General features: G+C 35.6%; 2 protein-coding genes across 2 annotated transcripts; one reads left to right on the top strand and one right to left on the bottom strand.

Annotated features, from left to right (window-relative positions):
- The first annotated feature begins 10,385 nt into the window (after window positions 1-10,385).
- On the top strand, window positions 10,386-11,846 carry LOC131642913 (precursor of CEP14-like). Its single transcript, XM_058913075.1, has one exon. The coding sequence runs from the start codon at window positions 10,541-10,543 to the stop codon at window positions 10,847-10,849; it is 309 nt and encodes a 102-aa protein (XP_058769058.1). The 5' UTR covers window positions 10,386-10,540; the 3' UTR covers window positions 10,850-11,846.
- A 714-nt stretch (window positions 11,847-12,560) lies between these two features.
- Window positions 12,561-13,238, bottom strand: LOC131642914 (uncharacterized). The gene has a single exon (XM_058913076.1). The coding sequence runs from the start codon at window positions 13,236-13,238 to the stop codon at window positions 12,561-12,563; it is 678 nt and encodes a 225-aa protein (XP_058769059.1).
- Between the last annotated feature and the right edge of the window lie 8,472 nt (window positions 13,239-21,710).

Genomic DNA, 21,710 nt, shown 5'->3' with positions numbered 1-21,710 from the left:
GCAGATGCGGAGATCATAACTGCCCCTACAGATTGATGCTGATCACTTTTGTGACTTGTCTGAATTTGCGCTGTATTGACCTCATTTCTGATGGGCCTTTTTGTAGTACCAGAGGAGGATCCTACTTGAATTTTTCCATTTCGAATGCCACTTTCGACACGTTCTCCGGTCAGTATTAGGTCAGTGAAACCTGATGATGAACTTCCCAGCAAATGGCTATAGAATGGGCCAGTTAAAGTGCCCATGAACATGTCGACTAGTTCGCGATCAGATAAGGGTGGTTGAACCCTTCCAGCCATATCTCTCCACTTTTGTGCATACTCTTTGAAACTTTCTTTTGGTCCCATAGACATGCCTCGCAATTGAGTACGAGTGGGTGTAAGATCAGCATTGTATTGGTACAGTTTGTAAAAAGCAGCAGCTAATTCTTCCCAAGTATGAACCTTGGTATTTTCTAGCTGGTAGTACCATTCGAGTTGTGTACCTGACAGACTTTCTTGGAAAAAGTGAATCCACAATTTGTTATCTGTTGTATGAGGTTGTATCTTCCTCACATAAGATCTCAAATGTAGTTTTGGACAAGAAACTCCATCATACTTTGCAAAGGTTGGAACTTTGAATTTTGGAGGGATGACAACATCCGACACGAGTCCCAGATCATTGAAATCTAAGCCAGGTATTTTTTGTATTTCCATAGCTTTCATACGATCCTCCAACTGTTGGTATTTGTCATCATCCTGTTCGTCTCCAGAATGATCTTCTTCTTCATTTGAAGAGAGAGAGGGTTTAGCAGAACCCTGGTTGCTTTGATTATCTTCTTGTTCACCATCACCGACTATTTCAGGGATTGGTGGCTTTTTGATCTTTTTGACAGGGATCTTGATCTTCCTTCTCAGGTAACTCAAGCCTGCAGATTCTTTGGGCTTCTTCTTCTTCTTGAGTATCAGGGCTTTCAGCTCTTGTTGCCCCTTTGCCAGTTCCAGAATTGCCACTTGAACTTGGGCATTCTGTACTTCGAGATTCTTGATGCTTGCCTCAGATTCCATCTCTTCTGACTGAAATAAACAGCGAAGAGATGAGAAACCCGTCATGAGAACCTGTTATGAAATGTGTATGACTGGATGCCATGTATGCAATGTGTATGCAATGTATATGAATGCAATGTATGAAATGCAATGTATGAAATGCAATGTGTATGCAATGCATGTGAATGCATGTGTGCAATGTTTTCAAGGATCATAGAGTCTAGATTTGTTAAAGAAGCAACAAACGTTAGTTAATCAATTTATTCTTTTTTCTTTGCCTCATTTGGGCTTACAAGACAGAAAATAAAATAAATGATCTTTCAGGTCTCCCGTGGGCGCTTTTTCTTTGTCCCCAGGAATGCGTTGATTCTTTGTTCTTCTTGAAGCTGTCTGGTGAGCTCGAATAGCCTTCTCTCATAGTCCTGACAGTGTTCTTTGAAGGTGTCTCTTTCCTCTTTGAGTTGAACCCAGGATTTTTGCAACTCTTCCAAGTCAGTTGGCATATCCGGGTGTAGAATAACTTGAGGTTCGTAACCTTCGACTTCTGATTCGATAGTCACAGGTAGAACAGCGGGATAGGGCATCATGAGTTTTTGAGCATGAGTACGCACCCATCTGAGGTAAAGTTCCATAGGAATAGAATTCCATTGCCCCAGAGTTTTGCTTTCTATTCTATAGACACTGTCCCAAGCCTGTATGAATCTTCGTCGGTGTCTGTGAGAATCATTCTCGTAATCAAACACAATGCCACGGATAATCATGTCATGAGGACCGTTGCTTCTTGCATATCCGAATTGGCGTAGAGCTAGAGAGGGATTGTAAGTGATACCTCCTTTAATGCCAAGGAGTGGCACATTAGGGTATTCTCCACAATGATCAATGATAGTAATGTCTCTTTGAAAGAAGTTGTTCCATCGGATATCTGAATGAGATAAAGACATGATTCTGTAAGACCATTGTGCTCTTTGTTCATTTCTCAGTACTGATCGGGGAAGATGACATGTAAACCACCTAGCCAGCAGTGGTATACAGCACATGAGAGTTCCTCGCTTCTTCGTGGTACGAGTGTGTAGAGAGTGTAGGATGTCTCCCAGCAATGTTGGTACCCGGGTTGCGAATTAGGAAAAGGTTGATGATGTGTACACTTATGAACTGGTCGGAATTAGGGAACAAAACCAACCCATAGATCAAAAGAGCCATAACTTCTTCAAAAGCTGGATAACTTTTGTTTTCTAGCAGTAGTCGAGCCTTTTCCAGTAAGAATTTGGCAAGCAAACCCTCAACTCCACTCTTTGTTTCCCAATTGGATTTGATTTCTGACTTTTGCAGATGTAAAGCAGCAGCAATGACTTCAGGTTTTGGTTTTCTTTCTAAACCAGTGAAAGGTAATTGATCTCGGATTGGTAATCCAATTAATTCAGAGAATTCTTCCAAAGTGGGTACCAACTGGTAATCAGGAAATGTGAAGCAATGATGTTCAGGGTCGAAGAACTGGAACAGGACCCGTATCATGTCTTCTTCAAACTTTGAGGTAACCAAATGGAGTAGGTGACCATGCTTTTCAGTGAATTGAGCATTCCTGGGGAATTCTGCTACCAAGACTTTGAGTTCAGATGGCACCGTTGAGATATTGATTCGGATGTAATCTCTGGTGGCGGGAGCCATTACCTGCAAAAACAAAAGTAAACTCTTTGATCCTTGAAATGTGTAGTGAAAAATGATGTGTTTATGATGCAAACATGTGGCACACAAAAACAAATCAAACAATAGCCTTAGGTTTAAAGGCTTGCATGAGGTTGATAGGTGATACCCTCCCCTCTGAAGTTGAGTTGGTTGAAAACCTGTCCTAGAATAGTATTCGGGTTCTATGATCCTTGGAGACAACATCTCAATACGGCGCTCGGACGGCCGATCAAGAATATTCCTCGAGGATAACTAGCTTCGATCAATTTCAAAGCTAGCCACTTAATAGGCCACAAGTCAAGTTCAACTAAAAGGTTCTAAGACAAATTAGTGTTAATGACACTTCGGAAGCCTAATATACTCCTTGATCGCTTTCAAGGGACATCAGTATAAACCAAAGTATCACACTAACGATGACTACCAGATCAACCGTATCGGTACATGCCGTACAGTTTCCTTGGTCTATTGTCATATACTTAAGGTATCTCGAGATTCGGGTTAGAATCTTTCACACAAGCAAAGTACCCAAGCAAACCTGTGAAAAGTAAAGCAATCAGATCAAACAATTGAAAACATCGAAATGATCTATACTCTAAAGGTAACCCCTTTTGAAAACATTTTGAATTTGTATTCCCCAGCAGAGTCGCCAGTTCTGTGGACCGTCCTTTCGGGCCATACCCCTCCGTGGGTGGGATACGTGAACTGACTCTTTTTTATCGATCGGACGCTTTCGCGTCACTTTTTGAAAAAGTTTACAGAGTCGCCACCGACCTTTTATTTTATCCAATGAAGGAAAGGTTTATAAAAGAAACAGAAAAAAGACCTTTGAGAGATTCTGGGTAAGGGGGTAGGTTATACAAAGGGAAGGTGTTAGCACCCTTTGTATCCATGGTTATCCATGGGCTCTTTAGTTTGCTTAGCTCATTTGCTTTACTTTTCAATTGATTCGGAATGCTTTACCTGTGTTTTTGAAATACCTTTGCAAATAGAATTTGTAATGATCCTTGTGCGGATATATACAAATGCTTGTTTATCTTTCGAAAGATGTTTTGAAAAGATCGTTAATTTTGTAATGATCCGTGTTTGGATGTATACAAAATATTGTCTTTTGGAAAATTCGTTTTAAAAAACAACAGTGTATGAGAATTTTGTTTGTTTTGATTTTTGAGCAAGCAAACTAGGAGGTCTACCCTGAGTTAGGAGGTCTTTATCCTTGTTCCCTTTAAAAATCTATCCATTCGTCGGATATAAACAAAAGGTTCGATTTTGTACTCGAAACAGTAGAAATGTAACTTTGATTTTGAAAAGAGTGAAAAGGGGTTACCCTAGGAGGTGCAAATGTGATTGTGATTGAATTCAGATATTTATCTTTGAAGTTAGTGATCTGACGGTTCAGTTTTATCTTTGACATACACGCAGTTTATATGGGTGCTGGAAATTAAAATGCGGAAATGTAAAGTGCAGAAAGTAAATCTACGCTATTACATCGATTGTGCGGGAAATGTAAACTAGCCTATTTACATGAATTTGACATCCTATACATTTATCTAGGAATTTTAAATTGCAAGAAATAAAAGGCATATTTTTGTATTTTTGTGATTTATTTTAAATATAATTAATGCATTATTAATTAATTTAAAATAAAGAAAAGATGGAAATATGATTAAACCTAGCAAATAAGTTTAAAAATATGTACAAAATGTTTGTTAATTGATTTTAGAACAAAACTAATTTTTTTGGAATTTTTGAAATTTGTTTTTGGATATTTTAAGTTAATCAAAACATAATTATGCAAATAATTACACAAATAATTAAAACTTAAAGAGAAAATTATCCTAAATATGTACAAAATTAGTTTATGATATATAAACAATATTTAACACAAAGAACAATTTTTTTTATGATTTTTTGACTAATTAAAATAATTAATAAGCAAATATACAAATACATACTAATTAATTATGAAAAATATTGAAATTTTGAAGAAAAATAAAATATTTTTGTTTCATAAAATAATATATTATTTTAGAAGTTTAAAATATTTTTTGTGGAATTTTTTGAATTTTTAAGCTATTTTTAATTAATTTATCAAAGAAATTAAAATAAAATAGAAAATAAAAAAGGATACTTATTCAGTGTGGAAGTTGACTGAGGGAGCATGGTGTAGCTGCGTGTGTGAGGCGTTGGATTGGAGATTGAATTGATCCAAGGGTTCAGATCTGAGGTCACATGAAGCACATGATTAAAGCAAGGCATGGGATTAGTGGGAGACCAAAGTCAGACTGGTCCCCACCCTCGCCTGCATGGACCAATGGAAACAGAGGAGAGAAGGTTGAAAAGTTGACTGACGAACCACGCTCGGACGCGTGGTCGTCTTCAACCTCCGTCCCATGCACTTTTTCAGACAGATAGCGGGGGTTTTTAACCCCCTCTATTTCACGATACAAAAACGTTATTTTCGGTAGCTTCCCAAACCTGCAAGAACACACGTTAGCAACATATGAAAACAACCCAGATCCACTAAACATGATGCCCTGAATCCAAATATGTCATTAGTTTCGTGGTTTGATGCTCATAGCTATAGGTTCGAAGATGTTAAAGTATGAACACTCATAAGCTTATGTTAATGGCATATGGCTATCCTCACGTGGGAGTTGGCATGTTAAGGCCCAGATCATTTGCATAGGACCTTATGAGCATGATAGGATGGTTGGTTAGCATTGAAATCAGTTGCATATACAAAAACGAAAATAAAATTCATATGTACATGAAGAGTATTATATGCTTTATACGACTCTCATGGGCCTGTGTTTAAAGTTCAATCTTACTCTATTATCTTTGAGAAGATGATTAGAATGCTTGGTTTGTATTAATATTGATTGGAAAATTGATTTTGAAAATTACAAAGTATGGAGATTTTTTGAGAATTTTGAGAGGTTTGTGGCTATTCTCTTGCTATCTCTTCGTGTGTCCTCTTTTTTTGCTGAAGTATGATGCTTCTTTTATAGCCCAAAGGCTGCTTGGAAGTGAAGCAAGAAGCCTTGTTGCCTTTGTTGAAAGTTTGGTTTTTAAAATATTAAAAACCTTGAATTTTTGACCAATCCTTGACTCCATTCAATGCTCTTGCCTTGGGCATCAATTTTCTGCAGAAAAATGAAGACTTTGGAGGTGTGTCATACTTGGAGATCAAGCCATCAATTATCCATGCAATTTCCTTTAATTTTAATCTTAAAATAAGATAAAATTATGTCAAAAATGGATAATATAGATGTGGGCTTTGTCTTGGTCGTGGGAGGCCCATAGTAACATGGCAAAGATGTTTGGACCACAAAAACTTGGCATCTTTTGGAAAAAAAACATTTTTGAGCAATGTTGATTTCATGCATTTTCCCAAAATTTAGCCAACTTCAACAAGGTGTAAATCCTTCAATTTTTGTCATATGAAGGAGATCTTGCACTTTTTGGAAACCTCAAAGAGTCCTCTAACCAATGTCTTTGGTTTCATGTCAAAATGATTTTTGGTTCTCCTTGTGTGTCCTTTTGAAAAAAGTGTCTTTTTGTTGACTTTGAAAATGACCTGTAATGTCTTTGGCCATATTTTTCAAATGGTGAATGCAATGACCATGGGATCAATTGCATTTGAAAGATAATTGAATTTCCTTCAAAATGAGCTTTGGTTGACATTTTTTGGATGAAGGATGAGAGAGTTATGATCAGTCAAAGTTGAGTTGACTTTTCAGGCAAAAACCCTAATTTTGAATCTTAGGGTTTTGTTGATTTTTGATCTTTCCTTGATGAATTGTGATCATCCAATGATCAAATGTTGAATCCTTTGACAAAATATGGACTTTGACAAAAAATTTCATTTTTGACTGTCAGTTGACTTTTTTGGTCAAACGGGTCGTCTGTTGACTGTTTGAGCTGCTGACGGTGCGTCTGAGTGAATTGAAGTTTGAAAATTTGTATGATGGTACTTTGAGATGTATGGATGTATATGAAATCCATTTGAGCTCTCAAAACTTGTTGCTCCTGTTAAAACAAGAAAAACCCTGATTAGGGACTGTCTGTATAGGAGGCAGTTAAGCGTACCTGATTTTTGTGCAGTGTTGAGTTTCTGCTAATCATGTGATATTCAGAAGACTTCTAACACAAAAATCTTGGAAATTTGAATTGTGAATGATTGATTTGATTGATTGTACAAATCACTGTGAATTGTACTGTCTGCAGTTTGTCTGTCAACCGACTGTTCGTGTACAGTATAGTGTGAGTTTCCTGCTTCTGCGCCTGCAAAAAGAGTTAACTCTGCATGATTGTGTTAGTACTATTTATCTGTAAATAAATAAATAGTATTTGTGAAGTAAAGAACAGTATTTGGCGTTTGCGTAAGAATAAATTCCACTGTAAGCCAAGTTACTGTGTAAGAAAAATTCTGAAAACCAAGTTCTTCATATGTCAGGATATTTTGAAAAAATCCATGTTTATATGAGACTCTTAATTTTCATATTGAAACTTTTCCTGAAAAAAGAAGTGGGCAAATTTTGGGGTATAACACTAGTCATCATCATTATCATCATTATTATTGTTTTAAATGATGATGATGATTATTATGATGCTAGTGATGATGTTGAATCCGAATTAGTCAACAAATTGATGATTTTTAAAATAAACTAGAAGATAAGGAACTGTTGTTATGAAGAACTTAGGTCATTGAACCAAATTATGTATGTTAAAGAGCGAGAGATGAGTTACGAGATCAATGAAATTCGAAATTGATTCGTTTAAGTTATTTTTCAAGAATAATTCAATTTATCAAATTATTATCTGCTACATCAATTTGAATGGTTGTATATGTTTAGTGAGGTGTAGGGAAAATAAGGAATCCACATACTTTATAATAAACTCATGTATACATACCACAACGATTATCTTTTACAACAGTAGTAAAATATTAATTTTTGTTCTAATTAAATTGTAGCTGCTGGTTTTGAATCCATGACCTATAGACATATCACAACGGTTGTTTAAGATAACTGTTGTGATAGGTAGTGCGCTACCTAGTTTATCACCACAATCATACGCCCGTGTTGGATGGCAATATACTTATAATCACACGCTACCTAACAACACGCGTACAACTGTCATTATATGTATTTCACAACTGTTGTCATATATGTTTTTTGTACTAGTGTCCAAATGTTAAGTGTGAATTAATAAGGGACACAACTGGCATAACATTATCTGCATGCGTTGATGTAGTGGGGGTGTAGGCATGCCATCATTGCAGTTGGCATGCCATAAGTTTGTTCTCTACCGTCGAGGGGTAACAAAAAATTCAAAGAAAAAGAGGTCTTTGGTATCCTAAATTCTATGTAACCCCGAGGGTAGTTGGAACATTGGAAACTTGAGGTGGAGGCACCGCCACTCCTGGAAATATGGTTGAGGTCGACATTAGGCTTATCATAGTAGGATTTCCCCCAACAGAAGATGAAGTTCCTATGTGACCAACCGTCGATCCGAACAATAATAAATGTGAAACAAAGTAAATGAAGCAAATGACATTTAACGTAAATGTTTTGAATACAGAAGATTTGCAGAAAGTTAAAAAGGTGGATGCAGACTCACATTACTCACAAACTATTTCGCTCTGTAACTTAGGTACTTTAGTTCTATAGAGAATCAGGGAGAATTTTGTGACCCTGATTAAAATGCATGAGTCTACTTTATATACTAGTCCTAAATAATCGTTGACAACAGTTGTTTGTCACATGTTCGATGGGTGTCCTACCACATGGTTTTCATCCTCTGAAATGTCTCCATGCGTCTTCAAAGATGAAACTACTGAAAAACCAAGCATCTTGTTGATAACCGCTTTGAACTTCTCAACTGCCTTTAAGAATCTCTAATTTACTTTTATACCACTTATCGAAACATCCCTTCGCTTAACTAATTCTTAGACTTAAAAAATATGATAAGTCATAGATTTTGGATATGTTTTGAATACTTAAAAAAAATATGTTTTAGGTAAACTCGTCAAACCCAATCATTTTGTCGAAAACCCTTTTTAAGATTTTAGATATGTTTTGAAGAGAGAGTGATCCTAATCTTGTGGATCTGTTCTTGAGATTCTTCCAAACCATGCTTACCTCACTAGTCGAACTATTTAGTCGATGTGGTTGATGTGTCGAATCTTTTCAGTAGAGACTTCTTGACACTTAGCAATTTTCAATGTAGCTATTAGCATTCTTCGTTGACTTTTCTCCGGCTAGAATTCCCAGGATAACACGCCCTCCTCAAGAGGAGGAACTGACTCTTCAAAAGTGGGATAATGGACTGGTGTGATGGTGTCGACCATAGGGACAACATTGTGACGAGTGGAGGATCGAGTCACTTTGAAAGGTACCACTACTTACGATTATAAAAGTTAACAATAATCAAATCAATTAACATAAACAATTGTTGTGGTGCGACAAAGGAAATATAAGAAGTCCGAAGTTGAATTTCGTAAGGATCAAAAAATGATTCCCATAGAAGACGCCCCTATTCTGATGTGGAACAAAAAATTGGTAGTAAGCTGGTGAAGCTTATCGTGAAAGGTCTCTGGCAAGGTGGTGGAGATCTCCGATAGACAAAGAAGAAAGTGTAGCTGTGATATTAGCACTTTAACGCCCAAATCATTGAAATTAGGGAGAAGAAACTTTGCAAGTGTGCAATCAATTGTACCTTGGTGTGACATAGAGTCATATTTATACATAAACAACAATGAAATTAGAATCGTCATAGGTATACACGACACTTTTTTATAGATTGTATTGTCGGATGAATCTCAACGACCAAGATGAGCATGATGTCTAACTTTATTACAAGACCTTCTAACAGAAATACATTTGTTCTTAAATCTAATGGACAAACTTATAGATTTAATCTTCGTAATGAATCGGTTTTATTGAACCGTTTGCCAAGTCCAATACACAAGGAATTATTAGATTATGACATAATACTATTTTTCTTAAATAAAATGCTATTTTTGCTATTACATATTGTTGGTCGGAAAACCCTAAAACTCTATATGTTAAACAAGTGTTACATATTCAATATCTTACACTTACATCTAAAGAAAAAAAATCTAAAAGAAGGAGCATTCACATTATGTTCCTCAACATTTTCTTGGGACATATTATTCGTTAGTGCATACGTCATTGTATAAAGAAAATGCTAGTTATTTAGAGTATAAAGTTTGAATTAATGAATCTTAGTGAACACACATCCTTTTCTTGCACACCATATGTAGAAAAACACGCCGACTATATTGAATAATTCCCAAACAAGAAAAAGCCAAATCTTATTTTCCGCTGAAACGAGTGAATGCCTCAATCTCAACCCAGCCAAGTCAGCCCTGTTATCACTTTACCACACATTAACTAGATTTGACACATTGACGGTGTAATATATGCATCCAAATAAAATCAAAAAACGAAATTACCAAAAAGGGTTGGGCGGCGCTTACCTCACCACCACCTAACTCGTAAATTCCACGCGGCAAAAATGGTGACAATTTCGCAAAAACATGATATTATACTTTACAACACATTACTCTTTCTTTGACTAATAAGACTTTTCTCTTCTCTTCAATATACAACAAATACACCTTTCTCACTCTATTTATTTCAACGCATTTTTTTCCACTTCAAAACCAAAACTTGTTCTCCACGTTCTCTCTCTCTTCCTCTTTCTCTCTCTTTATATATAACACATCTTTGCCTTCAAGAAACTCACTTCTTCTCATAATCTCATAACCAACCCAAACACAAACTTAACACTTCAAAAACTCTCCAATGGCTCCCCTTTACACTACACAAATTTTTCTATTACTGATTATCTTTGCTTCTCTTTGTTCATCTCTAGAAGGAAGAAAGCTTCTTATTGGTTCAGAAAAACAAAACAACAAGAAAGTTAAGCCATCTTCAACGGACAGTTTGTTTCTCGCTTCACTTCCTAAGGGTACTGTCCATTCTTCAGCACCAAGCAAGAGAGGGAACTCTGTTGAAGTAGATGAGAAGCTCGTTGCACGTCATCTCATTAGTAATGAACCTGAAGTAAGGATTCTTCTGCGATCTGTTCCTAGTCCTGGTGCTGGCCATTGATTGTTTTTTTGGTTCATTTATATACGATGACACATTGTTTCATTTGTTCAGTTTTTTAGTTTTCTATTTTTTTAAAAGATTATTTTTATATATAGGGATAGATGAAATTGTATAAAAGAGAGTTTAATGTTAGCTTAGCATATATGTCTTTGTATTATTGGTTTTGAAGGATAAATTAAATTATATTTAGGAATGAATGATATGTTTGTTTTTTACTTGACCAACTTTTGTTTTGTTGTTTCTGTATAATGTTACCAAAATGACTTAATTTAAAATCAAACATCTTTTTAGATTGTTGGTTTGAAACTTCAGAGGCACCATCGATTACGAGGTGATCTGATTTAAGATTAAACTATGTAAGAGATAAGAAATGATCCAAATATTATTTGTGAGAGCATTTCTTTTACTCTCTTGTGATTAAATGTAGTTTCAAACTATTCATTTTATTATTCAACAAGATATTGACCATGGTTTTAAATTGCGGACCGCATCACCTGATGGGGCCGTAATATTGCGGTTGTGGTAGTGTCCGCATCCGCATCAGGCCGCAATTGCGGGGTGATTGCAAATCACAATAAAAACCGCATCATAACATCACATCGGCCGCATCATAACACCGCATCGGTCGCATCAAGCCGCATCAGATCGCAAGAGATTATGAAATGCTCGCAAAAATTATTTGGTCTACCTTCTTTTTTAATTATATCATAGATTTACGATATATTTTAAAAGGATTAGTTATATTCAAAAGGGTGACGAATTATTAATGAGATATATATGAAAATTTAGAAAGGAAATCGAAAATATGTGAAATCGAAAATAAATAATAAAATATCATTTTTTATATTCATAAATATGAACTCACGCCGCAACGACCGCATTCCGCATCGCAACACCTGCAATAGCCGCAACCGCAGTGACTGTAACAGCAACCGCATCCGCAGCCGCAACCGCAATTTAAAACCATGATATTGACTAACCCAAAAATATTTAAAGGGCATTTGCACCAATCATAAAAACTACAACATGTAAATTCTTCCTATCTATCCCAACCATAACCATGAAACTAGTTTTATACTAAACACAACTTCTCCAGCATCTACTTCCATGTTATTAAATAACAAGTCATTTCTCATTCTGCACAAACTCCACGTTGTAGCCATCCACACAATACTTTCCTTGTTCTTACCACATTTGCCTTTGAATGCCGTATTAAAGGACATAAAATGCTCTATGATACATGGCTGAATGGAATACTTTCTATCCAGCCAAATTAATACCTACTTCCAAACTGTAACAGCAGTGAGGCAATTGAACAGGAGATGTAATGTATTCTCTTCACTCAAGACGCATAATGGGCATCGATTTTCCATCACATCCAGAATGATGTTCCTTCAGATCAAATGATTCCTTGTGGGCAGTTTATCTAGCAGCAATCTCCAATTGAAAATCTTGATTTTTGAGGGCACTTTGGTTTCCCACATTAGCACTAGCGCTTCCTTCATTGGTTCATACAGCTGACCCATATCTTCCATCTGCATTATAACATTATAGAAGGACAATACAGAAAATTGTTTTTCAGAATTTGGAATCCATACACATTTATCCTTCGCTCCTTGGATAGGTTGAATTTTGCTAAGGATGTTCTTCAGTGATTCCTCTCTTCTTCACTAGTGACTCCACTTGACATTGCATTTTATTTAGGATAGTGTCAATGCCAAGTTCCTCCCTCCCACCAGCCATATTCTGCAATTAAACTGTCCTCTATTCCTTCATTATTGAACAATGTATGGTATTGATTGGCTAAGGTTCCATTTCCCAGCCACCTAGCTTTACAGAAGGAAGTGTTCTTACCATATCCTATCTTAAAGCTAATCTGATCGTTAAAGACATCCTGCTTTGAGCCTCTCCTTTTGCCCACCATCCCCAAATCCCTGCACCACAAGGATTCCTTGTTTCTTAACCTCATATCCTTGTTTCTCAACCAGCTCAGTTGCAGATTCCCATACCTCACCCTTAGGAGATTCGACCATAGTGCTTCATCATCATTTAATACTCTCCATTTCCATTTGCCAAGTAAAGCTTCATTGAAAGCTCCCATATCTTTCAGCCTCAATCCTCCTTGACATTTCTCCTTGCTCATAGCTTTCCAGCTAACCCAATTTATACCTACCTTCTCCTCGCTTCCTTGCCAAATAAACTGTCTCTGTATTCTTCTTATGGTTTGGATCACTTTGACTTGCGCTTTATAGAAGGAGAAGCTATAAATCGGCATGTTGCATAGAATTGAGTTTACCAAAGTGACTCTCTTTCCTATTGACAAATTTCTTCCTTTCCATAGAGCCAATTTTCTTCGCATCTGTTTGACCACCATATCCCATGCCTCCATTCCTATGATGTGAATACTCCTTCCAATCTTTCTCTATCACCGTCATCTAACTTCTTGAATTCCACCTCATCTAAGACAAGTCTATGCAGTCCTTGATCCTTGATTTTTGCCTTAAAAATCTTTTGACTTCTACTTTGATCTCCTCTACCCCTTCAAGCTTTACTCCTCCTTGTCTATCCACTGATGAGATGTGATTTCTCCTTTCCCTGGCTTTTATCGCATTATGGAAAAACCTTGTATTCGAGTCCCCTTCTTTTATCCACCTGTTCCTTGATTTTTGCCTTAATATACTTTTTTTGTAATGTATGCACTCCCAGACCTTCTTAGGTGCCAAAAATCTTTCCTTGTTACTCACATCCGTCGAGCTATTATCCAATATGTTCAATTGTTTAACAACTTCCTCAACTTTCAGCTCCACATGACCAAAGACATTATGGTTCCACCACCTAAGTCTACCTCTCAACTGTTTTAGCTTCTCCTTTAAAACAAACGCCTCGCTGCCCACCACTTTCATCGAATCCCACTCCTTATTTAAGAAACAACCAAACTCTTCATTATCGAACCAGCAGTTCAGAATCCTAAAGGGTTTTGGACCCCAATTTATGTCATTAGTTTTGATCCAAACCGGGCTGTGGTTATAGATATCTTTGTCACCTATTAGTTGATTTTTCACCTCCCACCTTTCACAAATATTTTCTGTTAACATTATTCTATCTATCTTACTCTATGAGCCTCCATCCAAGCTTGACCAAGAGAATGTGTTTCCAACAGGTGGGTCATCTACTAACTTCATCTGGTCTATAAAGTCATTGAATTCTTCCATATCCTTAGAATTGTGACTTCTACCTCTTCCTTTTCTTTCTTCATATGTTCTTACACAATTAAAGTCCTCCAAATCACCCAGTTCCCTGGATCCAGTATCGATTTGAAGTATATGATTTTCTCCCACAGCTGCCTCTTCAAGCCTAAATTACAAGATGAGTACACATATACAAAGTAAAAACAAGTACCTTGCCAATGAGCACATATCCCCACGAAGCCTTCTCCTTTGAAACTAAAGATTGGTTGAATCACATCTTCTTGCCACAAAATGATTAAGCCTCCATAGTAACCTTCTGATTCCTTCCATGTCCACCCTATCTTTTTGCCACCCCATAAGCTACATATTGTTTTATCTTCTAATGTTTGCATCTTCGACTCCTAAATGAAGCATATATATGCTTTCCCTTTCACCAAGAGTTGGCTGAGTCTCTTTCTCTTCAGCAAGTTCCCACATCCTCTGACATTATATGAGACTAAATTCATAATGACTTTATTGATTTCACCTTCTTGTCTTTTTTGAATATTCTCTTCTTCTGGTCTTTTTTCTCCAAACTTCTAATTACCTCCTCGTATACCTCATCACCTTCATTTCCTGTTATTCCCATCTCTTTGATAATCCTCCACATTTTTCCTACCGCATTAGTTTCTATGGGCCCCCAAAATCTTCTATTTCCTTGTTGAACATGTGAGTCAGTTATACTTTCGCAGCACAAAATTGATCCTCCTAAGAAGTTATTGGATTTATCGCTAATTCCTTCTACTGAATTTTCTGTTTGTGCACTTGCATTCCTAATTTTCCTTGGTTTTTTGACAGATTTAGAGCCGCAATGTATGATTGTGATATTCCCACTCTAGTGCAAACTGCATTCGTAACCAGGTTTGCTTTTAGAAGTAATGGGCCCCCCCCACTATTTAGACTAATGCTGATTGGATCTGAATCTTCTTGTTGGGCCAACAACATACCTTTTAGCCCACTATTTTCCAGCCCATCTTGGTAAGTACCTCTTGTCTCCTTCTGAATTATTTGAACTTCCCGCACATTTTCTGTTTGACTTTCACTATCTCTCCTCTTCTGACCCATGAATGATGTTTCACCTTTTTCTTTGTGCTTTTGTGTGCCTATCATCTCCTTTCATACACCCGTGCCACTCCTACTATATTTTTCTACAAGAAAAGATGATGATTGTCCCATACCTTTTTCATTGGCATTAAATGCCACCTCCTGACTAACTTCCAAACTAGCTATAGCTTTGCCTCATTCTTCGTGCTTTCTATTCTTTCCTTCACTTTTCTGACATGAACTTTCCTCCACCCATGATTCCTCTCTTTCTGCTACTACCTCGTTCGTATGCCACTCACCGTCTTCCTCTTCATCTTCAACGCTGTCTTCCTCGGAGCTATCTTCAGAACTATCTTCTGATGCAGATTCATTATTCTTCATTCTTGATGTTTTTGTCACTTCTATTCGCTTCGGCCCATATTCATCCTCCACCACCTTGATCCTATAGACGTTATTATTGATATCCATATTGAATATCCTATTGAGATTCAAGGAATACTTTGTTCTCATTAGGATCCTTGCCACATCCATCTTTGACTGATTCATCATTTCGTCATCTGAACAAACATAACATCCCACCGGAGACTTTATAAATTTAAAGAAGCCTGAAGACCATGCGTGACACAACACTCCATAGCATCTCAACCACACCCACCTTTCATTTTCTACCACTTTCGGCGTCCATTCTTTGATCTCCTCGAACCACTGTTCTAACCATCCCTTAGTCTCCTCTACCATAGCCTTGATATCACCCTGGATCGCTTCCTCCAATTAACACAGATTCGCTCCTAATGGTGTTACTTTTACAGAGAACACTCCCTCCATATGCATTTGCTCCTGTATGTTATAAGACGTCCCTGATTCCGCTACCACACCTATGTATGCCTTCTTGAACCTTGCTAATTCTTCATCCTTGACCATGTATGCCAGATGCGCAAACTCTGGTTTTGAATCCTTCCATCTATTAATGATGATCCTTTCACCTCCTCTTCTTGAAGGAATATTGACCTCATGAACTCTTCCTTCTGTTCTCCCTTCTCTTAGCACTTGCATGTAAGATCTCTTCTCATGCCACTTTCCTGCTCCATTACCCTTATTTTTGTTAATGACTCTCTCAGCCCCATTGTCTCTCTTATTCAAGCCACCTCTTTGGGAGATTTGTATCTCCTTTGCCCTTCTCTTTTCCTCTGCTCTCCTCGTGAATACCCCTTTAGTCCTTTTATATTTCGGTACGTTTGCGTAAATTTTCTCCCCTTCAATAATAATGCTGTCCAGTTTAGCCGCCATAACCCTAACATCTTCCACCCATAAAAACCTTACAAAGCCATATTTCTCTCTCCTCCTATCGTTGTGTGGAGGAATCACAACTTCATCTACATTTCCATAATCCCTGAAAATGTCATACATCTCCTTCGCTCCATAATGCTCCGGTATTTCCGTAAAAAAGAAAGTTGTTTCAGGGCTACCATACTCGCCCATCCTTCTTTTCCCTTTCGCTTCGTCCTAACTGTTCTTTCTTTGGTAGTTGTTAGTTGCCTTTCTTTTGTGGTTCACCTTCTGCCATCCATCCTCTCCCCCATTGCGATCCATTTGAGTGAAAACAAGAAGAAAAAATTAAACTTGAAAAAAATAAACTTGAACCGTAAGAACCAGAAGATACTACCACCAAAACCAAAGCCCCTAACCATAAGGTTAGGAGTTTAAGCTGAAGATCTTAATGGAGTATGCCTAGTTCATGATTCGTTGATGGATGATTTGTCTGTTGATTGTGTTTATCTTGCATCTCTATCATTCATCGCGGGTTTTTCGTTCTTTATTTATATATTAACCATTCGGAAAAAAAAACTATATGCAATAAAAGAAAGAGGAAAAGTGGAAGTAATGTATACCAGGTTTAATTTAATTATTTAATCACTTTTATAACTAGTTATTTAATAGATTTGAGTTACACTTCGATACTTCTTTTTAATTCAAAATCTCTACACTAATTATATTGACTATTCATCTTATTTTGATTGTTTTCTATAATAAATAGGTGATTCACATATAACATTATGTGGAGATTGTCTCAATTGAAGTATTACATGTTACACTTTACATTTGGAATAATTAATTTTCTTTAACACTTTACATTTGGAATTAATTTTCTTTAAAAACTCATCAATTCTCAACATAGGTGTACACTGTTGTGATTTTATGTTGAATTTTTATATTTTTACAAAAAAAAATTAAATTCTTTGAAAGTGTACCTGTAACCACCATCACTCTAGAGAATTTTAAATTTTCTGACCATCACTTTAAACTTAATGAAAATTTGAACAAATCATTAATCTTAATCAGAAAGAGCCACATCCTTTATACCAAAACCATCCACATAAAAAATAAATATTTATTCCGAAAAACATCTTTTATTTTATAAATAAAATATATTAAAAAAATCATAATTTAAATCGGTCCAATTACCACTTACGTCTGTAGCTCATAAAAATAAGTCACTAATTATAAATAGTTAATAATGCACAATCTCATATAAACTCATTTAATTCAATATTTTTTTCTAATATTACTTGTGCTTTTCAACCCATGCTTTCTCTAAATCTAAAATCCCTCATTTTCACTCCTACTCTTCAAAATATTTATAAGAACCAATTATTTACAATGTGAAACTCTTCACAAATACAGACCAAAAACTTTATGTATGTTGTAAATAAGAACTACTCACAATTATAGAGTTTGTTTTACAACACACAATACAGAAGACTAAACTCAAAAATTTATACTAATTCTCAAGAGTGTTTTCAAATAAGCATGATGACCTCTTTATATAAATGCCTTGATTCATCCAAAAAGTTTAATCGAATAAAAGCAAATTCAAACCAAATCAAATTCAATTGAATATTTTTATAAGAGCAAATTCAATTGAATATTTTACTTACAGTAAATATAATTAAATCTTTTCAAAATATATTAGCATAAGCTAGAGAAAAAAAAATATTTCTGAATTAAATCTTTTAAAATAAACGGAATTTAAACGAACAAAAAAACAAATCTTTTTAAAGGAAAAACGCGCAAGAACGGAGACATTTCAGATAAAATGTCTCATTATGTCTCATCTTGCTAAACAAGTTACTACAAAAATATGCCAACCATGTATCTATAATAACAAGAAATAAGAGTTTAGTTACTTGATAATGTGAGATTTGAAGAAAAAGATTTCTGGTTCTCATATATAACTATTAGTATTTCCCATGGAATCATTTTATAAATAAAAAAATCTTAAATGTGATGTCCATGACCTATTTTTAGAGAGTGAAGTAGGTAAGATCTTAAATTAAAAAAAAAATGTGAAGTAGGAAAAAATGGCGTTAGACATGGTTCTTGTAAGCTGTATAAACTTAGTGGGCTGGCATGCATTTTATCAAAACACAAAATGCCAGAACGACGAAAAACGCGTCAACAACACATAAAGATTACTCCCCAACTGCTATTTTGTTACTTTTCATGATCACCGTCTCATGCCATTGGCTTCTAAATATTTCTAGCTTGTGTTGTGACATGACATTCCAAGCTTTCTTAGTTACTACGTACTACTGTACATCTTTTATTGGCATTATTAATTAGATGAAATTAGAATTAGAATTAATAAAATATGATTGTTAGTAAAAGTATGAACAATATGTAATGTGAAGTTAGCGTTATGAATTCAATACACGTGAGGTACTATTTGTTGACTTGTTGAGTTTCCATTTTTACGTTTTTCTTGAAAGTGTCATTTTTTCCATTTGAGGTTGCGTGTTTGAATAAAATATTTGCTCACTAAAAAGTCATCAAGGACGTATATTTCTTCAAGATCGCATTGTGTTGTGCATGCCTTGTAATCAAGGAGGTTCATACTATGCTTCACACATACTTCGATCAATCATTTTAATATCAATTTTAAAATATTTCTTTTAACAACTATTCTTGTTGATATTAATTATATATAATGAAGTTTATATAAAAAAAATTAACAATTATTCTAGTTGATATTAATCATATAATAAAATATAATAAAGTTATATAGAAAAATTGTCATATAGTCCTACAAAACACTATTGCTTGAATGCTTGACACATGACTGTAATCAAACAAAATTATTGTAATTGTCTATAAACTCTTTGCATAAGTATATGAAAAAGTTAATGTTGACATTTCGATTTTGTTTGTTTTTTAACTTTTGATTTCCCCTTTGTGAGTAAATTTTCTTTAGATCTATTGTGCCCTCTCTTCAAAGTTAGCCTGCTATGTTCTCTTCAAAACATCTTTTGATCTCGCTTTTAGACATCTTTTAAATCTTTGAATTTCGAGTGTAGTAGACCCCCCCCCCCCCCCCCCCCCCCCCCCCTCCCCCCAAATGTTACTATTGACATTGTTTTGCCAATAACTCGAAGTGGGGAACCCCCGTGATGATGCAGGATCTCCCTCACTTTTCTCTCACTAATAGTTTTGTGCAGAACATCCTAAATTTCTCGTATTTTGCAACGTGTCACACATGTTCTTTTTGCGACTACATGTGGAAAGTATTATCTTATTCGTCTTACTTCTACAAATTTTAATTTCTTTACAATTGTGTTCTTTTGCTCTCATTCCAATTTTTTTAATCTCACTACGTATTTCAAGACCGAGATTTCCACTTTCGCACTTCTACCTCCACTTTTTCAAGTACAAAATCCATTTTGAGAGAAAAACTTAATTTGCACCCAAGGTTGGAGGTGAACGAAAGAAAAAGGAAACTTTGAAATCCCAAATATTGACTTCAATTGTCTTAAGTTCTCAAGATTTTACCTTTTTAGAAACCTTTCCCATTTTTAATTATCATCTTCGCTTTGAGTCTTTCTTTTTATTTAACATAACTACATTAACGTAAGCTTTTAGACCTTATGTAACCCCTAGATCTTTAGACATTGTTGTGAATGCTTTTTGTTTAATGATTGAAATTTTAACATGCCAAAATAATTTCTAAACACCTTTTGTTAAGGATTTATACACTAGGTGGTTAACTTGTATTTATTCCAAAAGCCATATTCTTGGAAGAATACATGAGTTTATGACCTAATTATGTTAAGCAAACAACCTTATTTATAATTTTCCCCAGTTTTTTAGTGTCATATACTTATGGAATCCATGACATCATATGCATCAAGTAATAGTAAAATACATGCAAAATCATAAGAGTTTATATATATATATATATATATATATATATATATATATATATATATATATATATATATATATATATATATATATATATATATATATATATATATATATATATATATATATATATATATGTGAGTTTTTATACAACTCACCGATTAGGCCTTGTATGATTCAGATTCTCACAAATATTATAATGTTATATTTGTAAAAGGCCTTGTCTAGGGCGATGCCCTTGGACCATCCTAGAAGAGGCGACGATAGAATGTCGCCTAAAAGGAGGTATCTTCTTACCCCGTGGTTTTTCTCTTGTCCCTAATTGTGAAACGTGGGATAAGACGTTTCGCGGGCAAAGAGAAAGTTGAGGTCATTAACTGACCACGACTCCATTAGAAATAGGGATTCAGCTGACCACTATTGACTAAGTGAGCGGTGACCTTTCCGAGGAAACCCTAGGTCCTATAAACCTCTATAAATACTTCTCCTCTCAATGAGAAAGGGACAAACCCCATGTGACACATATTCTTTACACCATAAAAAGCATAATGCTCACTATAGCCTTGGTACACGATTATCGATAATTATACAGTTGCCGCTAAAGATCGTCGGTCAATTGCAGCCCTTTCACGTCACGGGAGAAGGTCTCTTAAATCACCTCAAACCACCACCATATAGGGCTTCTCGCTGTCGTTGGCAATCCCGAACAACATAAATTGTGACAAACCTACTAAAGCCTCTGAGTCTCCTTGCCCTTGCAGGGGAACATGCACACATGTACTTTTTGACTAGTACAATGGCGCCCACAGTAGGGTTCTTATAAAACTAACTTGGATCACACTTCTAATATAACTATCCCCATCTTCCCCTGAAGATGCCCGACAAAACCAACAATGCGAACACTATTGCGGAGGCTTTGGCAGTGGAGGTAACTGTAAGTTCTTTGTTTTTAGGATTGGCTTAATTTTTTGTAAAACAAATAATGGCAGCTGTAATGTAATGTAGAATAAGATGTAAAGCTTGCTAATAGAACATAGGTACAAAAGAGGTACAACAAGAAGATTTCCTATGAGATGTTGAAACATGTTCTGGTATAACATGTCCTATGGAATAGATTTTGACATCGCGCCTGTTGAGCTAGATTAATGAGATTCAGTTTCATTTTAACAGATGCAAAATATTCTCTGAATATTATGCAAATCATATAAGGCGTTATATGTTTAAAAGGTTTGAAGAATCAATCAGAATATTTGAAGTTTATATAGTTTCTAAATATAGAGATACATTCGGAACTAGGATATTGAAGACCTTGATTGTAGCAGAAGTAACTGTTAGACGCTAGGCTTAAGGATCTAGAGGGGGTGAATAGATGCCTCAGAATTTTTCAGATTTTT

The sequence above is a fragment of the Vicia villosa genome, unplaced genomic scaffold, assembly GCF_029867415.1.
Source record: "Vicia villosa cultivar HV-30 ecotype Madison, WI unplaced genomic scaffold, Vvil1.0 ctg.006082F_1_1, whole genome shotgun sequence".
In the NCBI taxonomy this organism is placed as follows: domain Eukaryota; kingdom Viridiplantae; phylum Streptophyta; class Magnoliopsida; order Fabales; family Fabaceae; genus Vicia; species Vicia villosa.
Note: the sequence above shows the minus strand (reverse complement) of the source record. Positions and strands in the feature narration are given on the sequence as shown.

What these genes read in the sequence shown, in the direction of transcription:
- LOC131642913 (XM_058913075.1), top strand. Translation starts at nt 10,541, where the DNA reads ATGGCTCCCCTTTACACTACACAAATTTTTCTATTACTGATTATCTTT.
- LOC131642914 (XM_058913076.1), bottom strand. Translation starts at nt 13,238, where the DNA reads ATGGAGGCATGGGATATGGTGGTCAAACAGATGCGAAGAAAATTGGCT.